Raw genomic sequence first — 18,118 nt, forward strand, 5'->3', positions numbered from 1 at the left:
AGGTATTAAAGACGGGGGGAGCGTTTAAATTGTTTAAGTTAGAGAACACCCAATAGGGTCACGGTGAACAGGGTAAGACTCCTTGGTTTAGGAGGGGGAACCGCGAGATTATCGCCTGTAGAGGGAGCAGACAGATCGAGGAGGACTTTGGTAGTCTGGTGTAGGTGGGCAAAGAAGGGGGGAAAAAGGGGGGGGGGGGCTGTGAGCTACGTCATGTCCTGAGTCTTGGCGACTTTCAGGGGCATGCTGGGCAAGGGGGCATCCCCTGTGCTGGTCCCATAATGAGCTACCTTGGGCTGGGTCACTGGGCCACTTTTTTCCGATTAAAATAGGCTACTCAGTCGAGTCCTTGCCCCCCCCGGGCTAAAAATCTGCCGACCCTCCACTGGATGACATTTAAAACCAGAAGGCGCAATCTCCTCCCCCCACTCTTCTGCAGATTATATGGAGGCAATCCCGCCAATCCCACCCATTTGGGAGTCGCGTAGGGAGACGAATATTAAGTTTGTGATATTGTTGTATTGTTGAATGTTATGTGAACTTGTTGTCATTTATTCAAAAGTGAAAAAAAAAAATAGGAGAAGATAAATGTGAGAAGTAAGACGTTTAAAAATTAAAAGAAGAAACAACGAGAGGAAGATCTAAATAATAAAAAAGAGAGAAATGGACAATATATAAATATATATATTACAGAATGGAGATGTTTGTAACTGTTCATTTGATTTTGTCACAGGCTGTGTTGTAGATCAGGAATTGAATGGGAGGGGGGGCTGGCTAGATGGCACCCCTAATGGGTTACCATTAGTGGGGGGGCTATTACACCCCCGTTATAGTTGTCACTGGGACAGAGGGTCAGGTGGCCGGTTGGATGGGTACGGCATATGTGACCCTTGGTTTTGTTATTTGCACATAGTCTTCTGTGGTCTTTGGGGACATGTGGGTGTGGGGGTCTCCCCTCCCTATAAGGTTATGATGGAATAGATAAAAGGCTATGACAGTATTCTCTCCACTGCTTAGTGTTGTCTGTCCACATAACAGGAATACTAGCTAACAGGAAACCTAGTAGGTGATCTCAGTGTCAGGCAGTGGCTGTAAAGGTGAGTAAAATGCTGGGATGATGCATAAAAGCGGGATAAATACCTTTGATGCAAACAGAGTATTAGCACTGTATAAGTCACAAGTTAGACCACATCTTGAATATGGGGGTACGTTTTTAGGCATCTCACTGCCGGAAAGACTTGTGATAAATCGAGAGGGTCCAGATGTGGGCAACCTCCTAAATAATGTGAATGGATGGGTTAATCTATTACGAGAAATTAGAAAATAACTGGTTTGCATACTTTGGAATATGGCACCTTAGAGGGGGTGGGGTACGGTAAAATGGCCATGTAAAAGCCGACATTGTTTTAAACTACGGGAATAACGATGGGTATAAGCCCTACACTAATAAAATCACTACTTACCATATGCGAGACATGAAGTTTGTCCGAAGGTTGAAATCACCGTTCACTGTCAAATCCGAATTTCCGAAACGGCTACAGGCGCAAATGACGTCATTTACTATGGACTCACTGAAAATGCCGCTTTTAAAGCGGCAGGACTCGGGGAAACCCACGCCTGTTTTCCATTATACATGGCGTGGGGTCCAAGTATTGCCGCTTTAAAATCCTTCGGACAAACTTCATGTCGCGCATATGGCAAGTAGTGATTTTATTACTGTAGGGCTTATACCCATCGTTATTCCCCTGTCGTTTAAAACAATGTCGGCTTTCACATGGCCGTTTTACAGTACCCCACCCCCTCTAAGGATTGTTATTTCCCAGCAGTCAATCGAAGTATAGGATCATATCGCATCCGGATCAGTTGGGCATTAATCACGGACAGTGTGGGAAAGTTTTGGGAAGACTAGCGGTAAACTGGTCTTATTGGGACCTGTATGTAGTTATATTTTTATATTTTATCCTTTTGCTGATTTAGAGAACTTGTATTAGACAACTCTCTAATAAAGATATTGTTGTATCCAGTGGTTGAAGTGGAAATTTAGAAGTATGGGAATGTAAGTTAATGGAATGTTATAGTTGTACAATGAAGGCGGTAGGAGATGTGGCGGTATGGCGTACCACCGTATACCCACCACTGCCACCACTGGTTGTATCTCTCCCTGTCTTCCGTCTGCATGACTTCACCCAGAAGTCTCAGGGTACCCCTTGTGAGTTTATCCTCTAATACCCCGCAATATTCAGGGTCAATACAAAGATGTGTCTAAATAACCTTTTTATACAACACAAATGGTATCTATAGCTATAATAATATAGGACATCCAGGGAGTGGTAGATCCAGGGAATTTATCCCCCTGCCTTTTTGTTGGGATTCAGGAAGGAATTTGTTTTGATTGACCTGTGTGTGTTTGCTAAATATATACTATTTTGATGGTTCTTCTGTGACCATGTTGTGTACTTTGGCCCTCTAGGATTGGCGCTACAATAGAATATTGGATCATGTTTAATGTTTATATTGTATTCTCCTTCCTCTGGTTCCGCCAGGCACATCAGAAGTCCGCCTTCTTCCGGCAGAACTCGGAGCGCCGCAGTTTCAAACTGTTGGACATAAGGAAGTTGGGGAGGGATGGAGTGGCCTCCCCCAGTAAACTTAGCCCCCCGTCCTCCCCCAGCAGCCCAGATGATAACTTTTTCAGCACGGGAGATCAACAGAATGGGCGTCGGAGGAGAAAAATCCCAAAGGTATATTGTTTATTGTTATTAATGCCAACTATGTTTATTGGCTTACATGTCATCCTGAACCTTGACTACCTTTTTAAAGCTTCTTTTATGGTGATTGCTGTTAGCCAGGAACGCTCGAACGCAGTGAACGTTCCATGCCAGAAGGTGTGACATGTGAATTCAAGCCACAGATAAGTAGTCACGTACCGACTTCTGCGAAAATCCCTGCTGCTTTTAATCGTTCCGAGCTCACCATTGTCATATATGGCAGCGGGCTACAAAAAAATTGTGTTAAGGCAAAGTGTGGTCCACCCCCTTTAACCAATCACAGGTCTGATCCATATGATGTAATCAGCAGTTTGGATTCACAAACCAATCACAGCACTGTTTCCAAAAGTTCTAACGTGTTGCGTTAACATTAACCAATCACAACACTGCGTAAAAGAATAAACTCAACAGGTTGATCTACAATTGGAATTGCAGAAGACTTTTCCTCCTCGTTAGTTTACATACTGCGTGTGTTTTTGTTCATTAATTAATACTAATATTTGTATTTTTTTTTTTTTTCTATAGCTGGTGATGCGAATTAATTCCATTTATGAGGCACGTCGGGGTAAAAAGAGAGTCAAGAGGTTGTACCAGGCTACTGAAAATAGCTCGGGGAGAGGTAATTAGAGAATTATGTTATCTATTCCTGGACCCATTGTCTGAGTTGCATGGTTTATAAACATAAGTATGTGACATGTAAATACGCTGGATGGGTGCCATCACCTCCACAGTTTTGCATTGCCTAAAGCAGTCACACCCAAAACTGGGCGGCCAGTAGATAGACCGTGGGAGTGGGTTTTCCACTCTGTGTTACAGGAAGTGATGTCAGGGTGCATTGTGACATCATTGCATCGTTCTTTGCCTATGTGAGCATGAGACCCTAGTACATACCTGGTTAACCTGTGGCTCTCCGGGTGTTGTGACACTACAATTCCCAGCATGCTCTGTCAATAGATACAGCCAATAGCTGGCAGGGCATGCTGGGACTTGTAGTTTACAACTAGGCCTGCCATAGGATGGAAATTCCCCTCTTGATCGCTATAAATCTGAGTGAGGCGAACAAGGTATTGGCTCATGTGGCTGTCTGATAATTAATAGACATGGGGGTAGAATGTACTAGATAACTGGTGGCTAGAACCTGAGTTGTTGCTGTGGGCAACATCTCCACTTTTGCTTTATAGAAGTTCTCGTAACTCTACCCCCCATGAACTGCTGTAGGTTAATGTCTGCTCTGTGCAATATTCAGCCCATCCGTTCAGTAGTGATGGATAGGCTTACAGGACCTGATTCATTAATAAACGCAAAAACGCACGTATATTGGGCATACGCACGTCCGCGTTCAACAAGGAGCGGATGTGAGGATACGTCTGTAGATGAATACGGGTGTAGGTCCGTCCTGCTCTAACAGATGAAACACTGGAGGATACTTCCCGTACATATGTGGAATATAAAGTCACAAACGAACGCACACATACAAAACTATTCCATTGATGACACCTGTCAATGATATAGTCATTAATGACAAAATATTATTTTTTTCCCCCATAAAATATATTTATTAGGATGTTATTAATAACTACTGTACATAAAGTATTGTTACAGTTGCTCCTGAATGCACACACATGTTCTAGCTGCACACACATGTTCTAGCTGCACACACATGTTCTAGCTGCACACACATGCTCTAGCTGCACACACATGTTCTAGCTGCACACACATGTTCTAGCTGCACACACATGTTCTAGCTGCACACACATGTTCTAGCTGCAGACACATGCTCTAGCTGCACACACATGCTCTAGCTGCACACACATGCTCTAGCTGCACACACATGTTCTAGCTGCACACACATGTTCTAGCTGCACACACATGCTCTAGCTGCACACACATGCTCTAGCTGCACACACATGCTCTAGCTGCACACACATGCTCTAGCTGCACACACATGCTCTAGCTGCACACACATGCTCTAGCTGCACACACATGTTCTAGCTGCACACACATGTTCTAGCTGCACACACATGTTCTAGCTGCACACACATGTTCTAGCTGCACACACATGTTCTAGCTGCACACACATGTTCTAGCTGCACACACATGTTCTAGCTGCAGACACATGTTCTAGCTGCACACACATGCTCTAGCTGCACACACATGTTCTAGCTGCACACACATGTTCTAGCTGCACACACATGTTCTAGCTGCAGACACATGTTCTAGCTGCACACACATGCTCTAGCTGCACACACATGCTCTAGCTGCACACACATGTTCTAGCTGCACACACATGTTCTAGCTGCACACACATGTTCTAGCTGCACACACATGCTCTAGCTGCACACACATGTTCTAGCTGCACACACATGTTCTAGCTGCACACACATGCTCTAGCTGCACACACATGCTCTAGCTGCACACACATGTTCTAGCTGCACACACATGCTCTAGCTGCACACACATGTTCTAGCTGCACACACATGTTCTAGCTGCACACACATGTTCTAGCTGCACACACATGTTCTAGCTGCACACACATGTTCTAGCTGCACACACATGTTCTAGCTGCACACACATGTTCTAGCTGCACACACATGCTCTAGCTGCACACACATGTTCTAGCTGCACACACATGTTCTAGCTGCACACACATGTTCTAGCTGCACACACATGTTCTAGCTGCACACACATGTTCTAGCTGCACACACATGCTCTAGCTGCACACACATGTTCTAGCTGCACACACATGTTCTAGCTGCAGACACATGTTCTAGCTGCACACACATGTTCTAGCTGCAGACACATGTTCTAGCTGCAGACACATGTTCTAGCTGCACACACAGCCGCCATCACTAGTAATCTGCTCTTACACCCAACCTGCAGCTGGTACAAGTGATGCGACAGAAAATCACGTACCTGAGAGATGCCCAAAGCTTGATTTGGATGTTGCTGTGTGTGCTCCAGCTTGGCTCACCCTTACTGTGCACTGACTAAGTGCTTATGCCCCTTCCCCTCCTCTTTTTGCCCCTAAAATTGTAGCCTGTAATGAGGGTTCTTTGCCCTTAAGGATGAACTGAACGTCGCTGCGTTCTCTGGTGTATGGTTTGGTTCTGGGCACGCGCAGTGAGATTTTATGCAAAATACGGCACATATCACCATTTACCTTAATGTGTCTGATTGCTGCACTCTAATCTAGATATTATTTGTTTTTTCCTCAGTTACAGATGACAACAGTGAATCTGACAGCGACACGGAGGAGAAACTGAAAGGTAGATTTCTATCTCCTATTGTTGCGCACAGTTCAGCATTCTGGGAAGTGTCAGAGGACTGATGCAAACACAATGAACCGCTGTATTTCTTCTGAAAAGCGTTGACTTATTGCTCCCTCCTCTGTCCCGTCAGCTTCCTCTTCTCGTTCCTTCGCCCTTATTGCATAATAGCAGATTGAAGAATTGACAAACGTTTTAAATAGAACCAGATATTGGTGGGATTGTTAATCCGTGGACATGTGTTTTGCTGCTTCACAAACGTCAAGGCTTATGTTACAGATCCCCTTTTATTTGCTTTTCTGAGAAATAGGAACATGGCATGCTGTGGTTTATGTGTGTCTGAAATCTACGTTGAAGATAGAATTCTAGTTGTACTTTTTTTTTTTTTTTTTTCTCGTTTTAGGGTTCATTATTTTCTCTTTTTAAAGATGGTGTCTTGTTTCAGACGACTTTGATTTATAGATGTGTACATGTCACACTACGACTTTTACTAAATGTTTTGCTTTCTCTGCCTTCCTATTTGGGAGATTACTGCTACCATAGGGTTATAGGGGGCTCACTGGGGGGCTTCATTACTGAGAAAAGAAGATTTTTCTAGTTACCGCTCAGTCCTCTGATTCCATTTGCGTTCTTACCCGGTTTTCCGCTCTGTTTGGTGTAGCTGTTCCGTTTGAGAGTTAATATTCTTGTTGCTTGGTTCTCTCGGTCCTGTCCTAAGGGGTTGGTTTGCGTCTACTCTATGCGCCCTCTATAACACCATGGTAACAGCGTCCACCAAATGAAATCGGAAAAATGGATTTAACTGTAAGTTCAAAAATCCTCTTTTAACTTGTGACTTCCTTCTGTGTTTTTCATCAGAGTCTTTATATGATCCTGGTAGACTTTTTTTTTTTTATTTCCATTACCCTTGGATACAATGTACAGCAGCGTTTCATACCTCCCAACATTTGGGAATCCGTCATCAGGAGGGGGCGCGGTCACATTACGAAGGGGGTGGTTTTTAAGCACAAGGCTGTCCCGCACTGTCCTCCCCTCCAAACACCTTAATTGCTGGGCACACCGGTGCCCTTGGCACACAAATTTCCCACCCAAGAGTCTAAGCTGTCCCAATCGGAACTGTCGCACCTAACTTGGGGCAGTTGGGACGTATGGCGTTTTGTCTTATTAAGGACAGCAAAAATAAATAACTCTGTCTAGATGACATAAACGCACAAAGTAAATCCAGGATAATAAAGTAAGATATTTAATGAAGGTTGGATAAGGGCATGTACAAAGAATTAAATCAAAGTTGTCTGATGGTGGAACACTGTTTTAAAACGATATGATAAGAAGAACAATTTGTAAGATCATTGCAAAGTTTTTCATACTTGCCCACTCTTCCGGATTGTCCGGGAGACTCCCGAATTCCAGGTAGGTCTCCTGGACTCCTGGGAGACTCTGGCATTCTCCCGCATCTGCCCATCTTCCTAGTGAAGTGGGCAGGATTAGGAGCCTCCATAACTCGATTCTCGAGGAATTGTCATTTTGAACCACCCCTTGCAGTAAAATGCAGCGTTTGCGTCATTGCAGGAGGCGTGGACAAAATGATGCCATTTCCCGAGCTCCCCGCCCCCTAGGATCTCCCAGAGACCAAAAGTTAAAAAGTATGTTTTATATGTTTAAAATAAGGAGACTAAACCAAAGACATTTACATATTATATAACCTCTCATGACGCTTTATTAAAACAGGGAAATGATTAATAAAGGACCACATAATCTAAAATGCAAGTTGACTTCTAATAACATAGACTAATATATATGTAAAAGTTGCAGGAACTATCGGAACTGAAGATATTTGAAATAAAATTGTGATTATGGGGGGGGGGGAGGGTGTTTTCCTATGCACAGCAGACTTCCTGTCGGGGATCACATGACAGGAAACTTTCACATATATAACTTTGAATATAATTGGTAGGGTCTGTGTAGGGGAAAATGTGCTATTAGGTTCAGGCATGAACCGTCTAGCTGGGGTCACATATTATTATTATATTTTTTTTAATGTGCATGTGCGGATCCCCTGTAAGTTCATTCCTGCAGTGCTCTTTCTTTGGCTGCGTATTTGTGTCCGTCTGTATCAAAATTAGAGGCAAAGGTTGCTGACACCCTTCCCAATTTAAAGGACTAGTGGATGAAGAGTGAGAAGAGAATTTACCACATCCTGTCTTTTTAGTTCCAATTAATGTTTATTTTAGTGGTTTTGTGGCCAAAAGGCTATTTCTCAAGGAAGCTTGTAAACCCGCCCCCGTGGTAAATTACCGGACATACTGTTCACTAGTAGGTGAAACCTTGTCCGTACCGACTTCACTGAAACATTGTCCATAATGCTAAAATTTTATTTTGAAAATTATAATTGTGCATGATAATCCCACGTATCAGGATTCAGTTGGCCAAATTCTAAGAATTTGTCTTTACCGGAAACTTTGACCGGAATTTTGTATATCTCTAATAAGTGCTAATTTATAATCCAAATAAAATAAAATTTAGATGTATTCCACTGCGTTATCAAAGCAAAAACATATCTGGGTTATGAATAAATGTGTAAGATTCACAAGGTTGAACTAAGAAATTCACTAAAGTTTAGTTACAAACCGCAGAATATGGGAGAGTGCTGACGTTTTCATGCTCCGCAAATGTTGATAAACCCGTAGTGTGCACCCAGCTTTAGAAAGTCCTTTTGCAGGGCGAATTCCATGTGCTCTATGTACTAACGTACCTAATGCTCCAGTGCTCCGTTTTTTTTGCTAAGAATCTGATAGATGGCGATTGTTACGAAAGAAATGTTTTGTGTGTTTTCCGCAGCCCACAGCCAGAGGCTGGTGCACGTGAAGTCCCGCGTCAGCCTCACTCCGCGGTACCAGACTCTCGACCTCATCGAGTATCAGGAGCGGCAGCTGTTTGAGTACTTTGTGGTAATATCGCTACAGAAGAAGGCGACGGGAACGGTGTACGTACCCGAGATCACTCAGCAGTTCCCCTTAAAGGTATGAATGTTATCTCTTCATAGACCCCATGAAGACGTTATTAGATTGTAAGCTCCTGCTATCAGGACTATCTCGTTGTTCGTCTCAGGTTTATGTTGCTATATCATAAACTATGGTGCAGAATACTTTGACAATTTATAAATAATAGTACCTTATTAACAGTGATTTTATACAAAAATAAAAATCCGAAATGTCCCAAATGAATCGAAAATATTCATAAACTGCGCCCCCTTCAACGCTGCGCCCTGGGCGGTCGCCACCCATCCTACAGCCCTAGTTACGGCCATGAAGATAGGAAGTGGTGATCAAAGAGGATTAATATTACATTGATTAAATAGCTGAATTAATAAGCGTTTCTGAAACAAATTGCTGTCAAGATAAAATACATGAGTGATGTGAATACTTCTACCAACAAATACTCCTACCTCATTCATGCCAGAGAGTGACAAAGATTATATACATAATATTTCATGCAGTGTATTTGAACAATATGTCTGCTGATAGGTTATTACAGATAGGTGTCTTTTATTTGATTTAGTGTGTTTTAGCTTATTACTGAGATTAAGGGCTAGATTTACTAAACTGCTGTTTTGGAAAAGTGGAGATGTTGCCTATAGCAACAGGGGCGCACGGAGGATTTGTCAGTGGGGGGTTTCCTCCGCCCCCGGGAAAAAAAAAATCTAGAGACCTGCGCGGCAGCGCCGTTTCGGCTGCACTGTAGTATAACGCAGCCGCGGCGCTGTCAAAGAAGCGTCCGCGGCGGTGCTGTATACAATACAGCACCGCCGTGGACGCTTCTTAGACAGCGCCGCGGCTACTGTATACTACAGTAGGGCACTTGTAGGGCACTTTTTAGCGGGGGGGGGGGTCTCCACTTTTTTTCTGGGTCTCCAAAACCCCCCCCTGCGTGCGCCACTGCGCAACCAATCAGATTCTGCCTTTCATTTATTTAGTGCAGTCTTCAAAATAACAGCTAGAATATGATTGGTTGCTATAGGCAACATCTCCACTTTTTCAAACCCGCAGTTTAGTAAATATACCCCTAAGGGTGATGTGTGTCCCAACTGAAGGTTAGACTGCAGTGTATCAGGTTGCCCAAAAGGGTTAAACAAAAGGTTAAATATACCAAAACATCTAATGTTTATTTCTTTGTCAAAACTCCTACTTATGTATTTTAAGGAAAAATGCACCCCCTACTGTGAAATATACACCGGCTCCCAAACCTTATACAAACAGCTCTTGGACCTGTGGCCTCATCTCTCAGTGTGGGGTGGGGGGTGTGGGATTCATTGTTCCATATGTGTTTATTTGAATGTTTTCATTTTATCCTCCTGGAACGTGCACCCAGAACGTTTTCATTTTTCACCTAATTTTGGGCCAACGTAAACTGTGGTCTGTAACACTTTAATTATAAAGAGCGGCGAGCCGTGGTTTGTTTATTCTAAATGGGCGCTGACCGTTCCTCCTGGACGACGGGGGTCTAAAATCTGGTGATTTTGTTTGCAGTTGGAGCGATCGTTTAAATTCATGCGAGAAGCCGGTGATCAGTTTAAAGCGATTCCTCAGTTCTGTTTCCCGGACGCAAAGGACTGGGCTCCTGTTGGTCAGTTTGACAGGTAACATAGACATCCGTTATGTGTCCTTCAAGTAGTATTTTTGGCTTTAATGCTGCAATTTATTGCTGACTGTAGCACACATACAGGTATAGCTGCAGACTTATAATTAATATATGATTAGCGAGATACCGTCCCCTTGTCTGGAAACATCTGTAGGACGTATGACTGTATTCTGATTGTGTAGGCAGCTTAGTAGTTGACGGAAGCCTTTTAGTGACTGAAATATATAATGAAAATGTTCTTCTATATTTTCATCTCTTATATAATTATTATTTTTTTTTCCTTTCCAGTGAGACTTTCTCATTTGTGCTGACGGGGGAGGACGGGAGTCGGCGTTTTGGTTACTGTAGACGCCTTCTGGTAACTATAGTTTTTATATTCCCCAGTCAATACCACATCCCACAAATTGACCACAAATGTCTTTCACACGCTGCAGTGGTTCATACGCTGTCCTTGTAAGAACATCATATTTAGAAGCATTGTGCAATTAGCAGAAATGTGCAAATTTCTCGGAGCATCTAATCAGACGTCTGCTTTCGTTAGCTCGGCTTACACCCAACTTCTCAAAAGCTAATATCTGTGAGGTTGAGCTGAGCAATGACACCATGTCTGTAATCAGCAAAGGAAACCAATGCTTTATTAGGCAAATAAAGAATGTTTTTCTTCTAAATGATCTTTTTTTTTTTTTTTTCCCCTGTTCTCTTTAGACAGTAACAGTGACACCTGATGGCTGTAAAAGATACTACACTCTACCAAATAAAACGTTTATTTCTATGCACTGCTAAATGTTGTTTTGGTCAATACAGACAGATGATGGAATATTTAGCTTTATGGCTATTTTCACGTGATGCTTTTAGCTGTACGGAACAGAGAGAGCTGCTCTTGTCGCATTTCCCTGCGTCCTTTGCATTTAATCTTCCATTTCTGTTTTTACAGCCCAGCGGGAAAGGAAATCGCCTCCCTGAAGTGTACTGTATTGTGAGCCGGCTAGGCTGCTTCAACCTCTTCTCCAAGGTACTGATTAGGGGCAGGGAAGCTGTGGTTGATGAATGGGTTTGTTAGCTGATGTCCTTGTTAATAAAATGACGTCACAATAGTAGAAGCTACTAGTCCTCATTGTATTACAGCCACTTGATCTACCTGTCCCCATGTACTCAGACCACACCCACCTGTCTGTCACTCATTTGAAGAGTGTTCTACAATGGAATATAGGAAAAAACCAGTGAAAGCAAAATTATTTTTATTAAAAATATTTGTAGCAGTTGCTCTTTTAAACTGAACGCACACTAAAGATGTAGCTCATGTTTTACTTTTGTTTAAATATTCAGCAATACGTAGGGTCCAAGAGTATTTAGAATGCATCTATTTATTAACATGAGGCAACCTGCGACTGTTTGGCTGTTGTGGAAGTACAAGTCCCAGCACCACCTTCCTGACTCTTGCTATGGCTCGTAGTTACACGACAGCTGGACAGTGACAGATTGCATTGATCTGTAGACACCAGTTGATCAGGGGCCCCGAGATGACCATTTAAATGTGCTTGGAAGAAATTTGTAATGTTTTATTTGTTTGGGGCAGGTTGTTTTTATTCTGGAAGGGGGGTGGTGGTTGTTTTTAATTTTATGTTTTAATTGGTGTATTTAGTGTATCGGTGTCATTAAAAATAAATAAAAAAATCGTCAAGCACCATGTAAAAAGATGCAACGTTCTGCCAATGTCCTGACTTGTTCATCCACAGATCCTGGATGAGGTGGAGAAAAGACGAGGTTTGTCCCCGGCTCTCGTGCAGCCATTCATGAGAGCCATTATAGACGCCCCGTTCCCAGCTCTAGGAAAGAAGATCTCCGTGAAGAACTTCCTGCCCGGCTCAGGCACTGAGGTAAAGTCAGAGACTCCATCTTTGGGGGATTGTGGCCGTCTTCAGGATTTAATTGGCTTAAATGAGGTCGCTATGGGTTACAATACCTTTTTCCTGTCCACATTCAGCAGTTGTGATTGTGCTCCTTCCCTAGGTGATCGAGCTCTGCCGACCCCTGGACTCCAGGCTCGAACACGTGGACTTTGAAGCCCTCTTCTCCACGCTTAGCGTCCGTCACCTCATACAAGTCTTCGCCTCGCTCCTCCTAGAGAGAAGAGTCATTTTCATGGCGGACACCCTCAGGTATAGTCCTGCTCTAAATATAGTTATTATCACATTGGTTTGGCCCAGGTGCCCATGGGAACTTCAAAAAAATACTTAAAAAACACTTAAAAAAATAATGCCAATATTGAGTCTTAATTTATAATACATTATTGTGAAATATATTTACCAGGCCTGTCAAAAAAGCAACACTCCTTGTAAACTGCATAGGGTCTAGTTTTCATAAAACTTCGTCTCACTTTAGAACTTTAAATGATACATAATAACTTAACAGTTTGTATTCTTCTCTGCTGCTGATGCCTGCCCAGCCGCATCACTGTATATGTAATTGTTTTGTGATGTATTTAAAAGAAATGGAAGCCAAACTAATTTTTGGGTGTAACTCGTGGATTTCCTTTGCAATCCTGTAGGCTGTACTGTCACTTACTAAGTGACATGCATGACAGACTGACTGAAAAAGACTAATGTTGTATTCTTTCTAGAAATGTATAATGCGTAATTTGTTTGGCGATAAAACCGTGCAGTGATGCTGTGCTCCGCTTACGGCCGGGCACACACGTTCCTCCTTAATAATATTTTGTTTTGAGATTAAGTGAACGGGCACTTGAGTTATTAAATTTTTCTGGTGCTCATTGTAGAAAACTGTAATTGCACGAGAGATCCCAAGAAATACCCTATTGCAGAATGATTAGTGTAATATATCTATCTGGACTTTGAAAGCAAACCTTGTATTCTGTTCATTTTATAGTTATAGTTTATAGTTACACAGCTTAGCTGTGTTTGACTTTAAGCTTCCTCTACGATAGTGTTAACAGATGTGAACGTATTTTGTCCAGCTCCAGTTTCCTGCCTGGGAAGGGGTTAAGTGTAGCGCATATTTCTGTGCTCTTTCGCTGTTGTGTTGCCACGGAGACGGATGTAAACATTACAGCGTTCCATGCTGATGTCACCCAACGTATAATTATAGAGTGTGGGATTCCGGGCAGGATTCCAAGTGACTAGCGATGTTCTAGAGCCCAGATGTGTAACGCCGCTTGTTTTATGTCTGTTTATTTAAACCTATTAAAGTAACGTGAGCGCGTTTAATAAACACGAATCAACGTACGACGCTATTAGAAGTGCCATTTTTACAGATTTTGATGCAATTTCTTTGATTTGACAGAGTGACATATTTGGAATTCCATGATTTGTAAATTAAAATCTCAGATTTCTCTGTGATACTAAGGACTTTTTTTACAGATTTGGGCGAAGGCATTCTTAAGCCAATATTAAGCCTAATTAAAAGTTACTTTATTTAAGAACGTTTGAGGAACTTGATTTGGGCAGGCGGAGGTCTTTCTTATGCACTTTAGATTTCCTGCCTGATAACATTTTGAGTTTTGCTACAAGAAGCATTTCAGAGTCTAAAATGACAATTAATAAAAAAAAATATTTGCAGTGAAGAGATTATTATTTTTATTATTATTAATAATATTATTACTATAATATTTTATATAGCATTAATCGCATTGATCAGGGTTGAGAGAATATGGAGTCATTACCAATAGTCCCTGCCCCATTGCAGCTTACAGTCTAAATTCCTTACCACCCAGAATAAACCCGCGCAAACACAGAGAGAGCATACAAACTCCTCACACAGAGTGCCCTGGTCGGAATCGAACCCATGACCTCTGTGCTGCTGTGAGACAGCAATGCTAACCACTCTTCCGGCTGTTACCAATGTTACCTGCTGTCATTGTTTGGGAACTTTTACACAGATAATTGTTAATTGTTTCTAGATGCACTTTCCTTTTGACTTGTATTTAGGGTTATCCTGGGGACCCAGAATAAAGTGCAGTTGTCCTCTACACACAATGGGGGCAGCCATTTTGTGCTCTGGACTATGATTCATGAGAATGCAGCCTATCCATTCACTAGGAACTAGTGACATCGCTGATAATTCAGCCTATCCAGTCTCCAAAAACATGTGACATCACTGAGGCACAAAGTGATGTCATTGGTTCCTTTGTGAACAGAATAGCTGCATTCTCAGCTCACAAAATGGTCGCATCCATTGTAAACAACAGCTGCACTTTAAATCTGGTAGTCTCCTCCAAGGCCCGGGATAGGGTTTAGAATTATCAATTGTTCTTCCTCCTGATTTTGTTTTGTATTTTACACTTCTATTCCAATAAAATATGTTACTGTCACAGGCTGCCAACGTTATAATAGTGTCTGACAGGATTGTTTTTTAATTTTTTGTTTTTTTTAATTTGTTTCTTTTATTTTAGCACCTTGTCCAAATGCTGTCACGCGATGGTCGCCTTGATCTACCCCTTCACCTGGCAGCACACCTATATTCCCGTGCTCCCGCCCGCCATGATCGACATCGTCTGCTCCCCCACCCCGTTCCTGATCGGTCTGCTCTCCAACTCGTTGCCTCGTCTCAAAGACATGCCCGTGGAAGAGGTGGGTGCAAGATGCTCTGTCTCTAGCGTCGGCCATTAGCTGCTGAAACGTAAAACCAAGAGCCTAACAAAGGCATTAACGGGGTGTACATGTGAGCGAGCCTGATTTTAGAAACTAGTGGAAACAAGATGCGCTTCTCTGCATTAATGAAATGTGTACATGTGAATAAAATCATTTTAACAGTGCAGCCTGGACAATTAAGCACAGAATTCTCCTATATTTATATATGCTGACACATAGGGGGGAATTCAGTTGACCTTGGTGTCCGTGAGAACGAGTCCCACGTACTATTACCGGTAGTTTGGTCGTTTGGAAAATGTGGATTTTTGTTTGAGGCTGACAGAACTGCGAGCAAAATTCTGTGTTGAAATTATTGTATTAGCAGTAATCATGCGCGGGCCACTGATTCCCCCACGTAGTGATTTATATATTTTTAGAGCGCCAGACTTGTTTTTCTTTTGTATTTAGGCTGATTTTAGGTTCATGTTTTACTGTCACTGTGGGGATTGATTTTAAACCAGTAGCAAATATTTGAAATATCTTCATTCAAATTCAATTAAGTTTAATAAAGTAAACTAGCGGTCATAACATCAACTGTCAACAAACAAACAACAACTGTATTTTGTATGTTTATTTTTGTGTTTTCTTTTGGTTGTTTTGGTTGCTTGTAGGATTATTACTGAGGTAAAGACTATCGAAATTTGCATGAGGTGTTTCTAGAAATGACCAATATTTTTAAGCTGCCTCCTTACCCATCCTGGTCATTAATAGACAGAACTTCAACATTTTAAGCCCCATTCCCCTTCAGATTACACCCTGTTGCAATGTTTACCCGTTTTGCTAATGTGTTGTGGGAATAAGGACTGTGCGGTGTTCAGGATGCCATATTTGACCGGGTTCTCTGAAGCAGATAAGTTCTGTCTTGCTCAATCTTCCCCCGTGGCCAGGTCACTGTCAGGAATGTTAAAGGGCCACAGGTGTAGGGTGCCTAGACGTTTGGACAGTTTAATTAACTGCATGATTAAAAACCAGAGACTATTTTCACAGTGTAACTGTGAATCCAGTGTCTCACATATTATTTTGAGTTAATAGCAGTGTATTGTGCAGTACAAGCTGGTTCTCTGTAGAACTATTATAACCTATATAAATACTTCTGCTTTCTAGAAAAAAATAGATGCAAATCCACATCTTTGTAACAAGTAATAGAGCAGCTTGGGAAAGTAATGAATACAAAGAGGTCTTTAATAAACACCCACGTATTGACGCAATTGGTTTAGGATCACAAATTTAGTCTTATTTGTTAACATACCGCCTTATTGTACCCTGGGAAAATGTCTCAGTCCTTCCCAAGAGAACTTAACTCTTGGATAAATGATTAAAGTGCTAGATGGCGTAAGGCAGAGCGTGCTTAATGCCCATTGCTGTGCCACATGCGGGCAAGATTATAGTCAAACTAACATGGGCATGCAGTGATTGGGGAAAACTCTTAGGGACTAGTGTTCTGTAATCCATAGTAACCTCTCTGATTCTAAATTACATTTTTCTAGTATGGTTTGTAAAAGGAAAATAAACCGCTTATTGGTGGCTGTTGGTTACAGTACATTTGTGTTTATGACACCACTCCATTAAATATATAACCTTTCGAGTTGTCTATTGAGTTAGTAGATGGATGTAGCAAATGAGGGCAAAGCCTTATTTCAGAGATAACACCTCTATGTACACTAGTACATGTGTCTATTTGAACCTTCATACACAATCACTCCATTCATGAGTGATTGGGTATAATTGTGTATGAAAATATCTGTGTGTTACCTTTCCTGTTTTTAAAACGTCAGTAAAAATAAAGCAGAAGGCTATTTTATTTGTAGAGCGCTTGGTTCCGTACAGGGATAACAATACCCGCTAAAGGATGTTTCCTTGTGCTGCTCTAAAATGTTAGCTTAGTAAAACAATAGAGCATGCCTGGCCAACCTGTGGCTCTGCTGGTGAAACTACAAGCCCCAGCATGCTTTGCCAGTTAATAGCCAAATGATAAATGGCACCAAATAGTGTTTTACCTATACAGCATGTCAATGCTTGAAATATTGAATGTGTTTTTGGAGATGCTACCATCTGCTGGTGATGGTTATTTTGGAATTGACTCTTGTTTTAAAGATATTTTTAATGCCAAGCAATGGTGAATGAGGAATTTAGCATTTACCTGTCACCAGCGCACAATTGAGGCAGCCAGTCTATGGGCTGCATCAGTTATTTAGGAGAATGTCGTCTGTAAATTGACCGGAGTTGGAGTTGGAGTCACTCATGCCTCAATCATGTTCTTAGTTCCCAGTGAATTGATTGGCTGAATTCTTGTGAATACATTTTTCCACCCATTCATTGGTTGCCTCCGCTGCATGCAAACATCCCTACACTTCACTGAGCTCCGGATTATTTCTGTGTACATTTGTATGCATTACTTCTGCATATAAGGTACAGAAAGCGAATATGGATGAATACTGAGCGAGGGACTAATCCTCTCGCTGTTCTGTTTACTTGCATCAAATCATTTTGTATCAGGACACTTCCCAGTGTATCAGTCCATCTGCCCCTACAGACACAAGGCAGAATTACATTGCATCGCGGGATTACTAGTACTGGGTCACTGGGCCGGCTATCACAGGAGAGAAATAATGACTTTCATTTACTAATAGCCCCGGGAGGCAGAAGAGGACGTGGCTTCCACGCCAAAAATAACTCTGTCCTGAGATGTTTGTAAATGATAATCTGTCGTAACCCCTGAGCGATCCGTGGACAGAAGAGTAGAGGAAGAATGTTTAACAGTGTAACTCAATCATAGTTTCTTCTCGATTAATGTTCTCGA

At 42.0% G+C, this 18,118-nt stretch overlaps 1 protein-coding gene across 1 annotated transcript in view; it reads left to right on the top strand.

Moving 5' to 3' along the window:
* DENND2A (DENN domain containing 2A) overlaps positions 1-18,118 on the top strand; it is an 82,826-nt gene that overhangs the window by 57,031 nt on the left and 7,677 nt on the right. Inside the window, exons 6-15 of the mRNA XM_075210375.1 lie at positions 2,544-2,741; positions 3,294-3,387; positions 5,984-6,034; positions 8,873-9,054; positions 10,561-10,670; positions 10,961-11,030; positions 11,607-11,684; positions 12,409-12,549; positions 12,683-12,831; positions 15,081-15,258. Of these exons, the coding sequence (XP_075066476.1) occupies positions 2,544-2,741; positions 3,294-3,387; positions 5,984-6,034; positions 8,873-9,054; positions 10,561-10,670; positions 10,961-11,030; positions 11,607-11,684; positions 12,409-12,549; positions 12,683-12,831; positions 15,081-15,258 (1,251 nt within the window). The remainder of the gene's footprint in view (positions 1-2,543; positions 2,742-3,293; positions 3,388-5,983; positions 6,035-8,872; positions 9,055-10,560; positions 10,671-10,960; positions 11,031-11,606; positions 11,685-12,408; positions 12,550-12,682; positions 12,832-15,080; positions 15,259-18,118) is intronic.

Source organism: Mixophyes fleayi, chromosome 4, assembly GCF_038048845.1.
Source record: "Mixophyes fleayi isolate aMixFle1 chromosome 4, aMixFle1.hap1, whole genome shotgun sequence".
Classification (NCBI taxonomy): Eukaryota; Metazoa; Chordata; class Amphibia; order Anura; family Limnodynastidae; genus Mixophyes; species Mixophyes fleayi.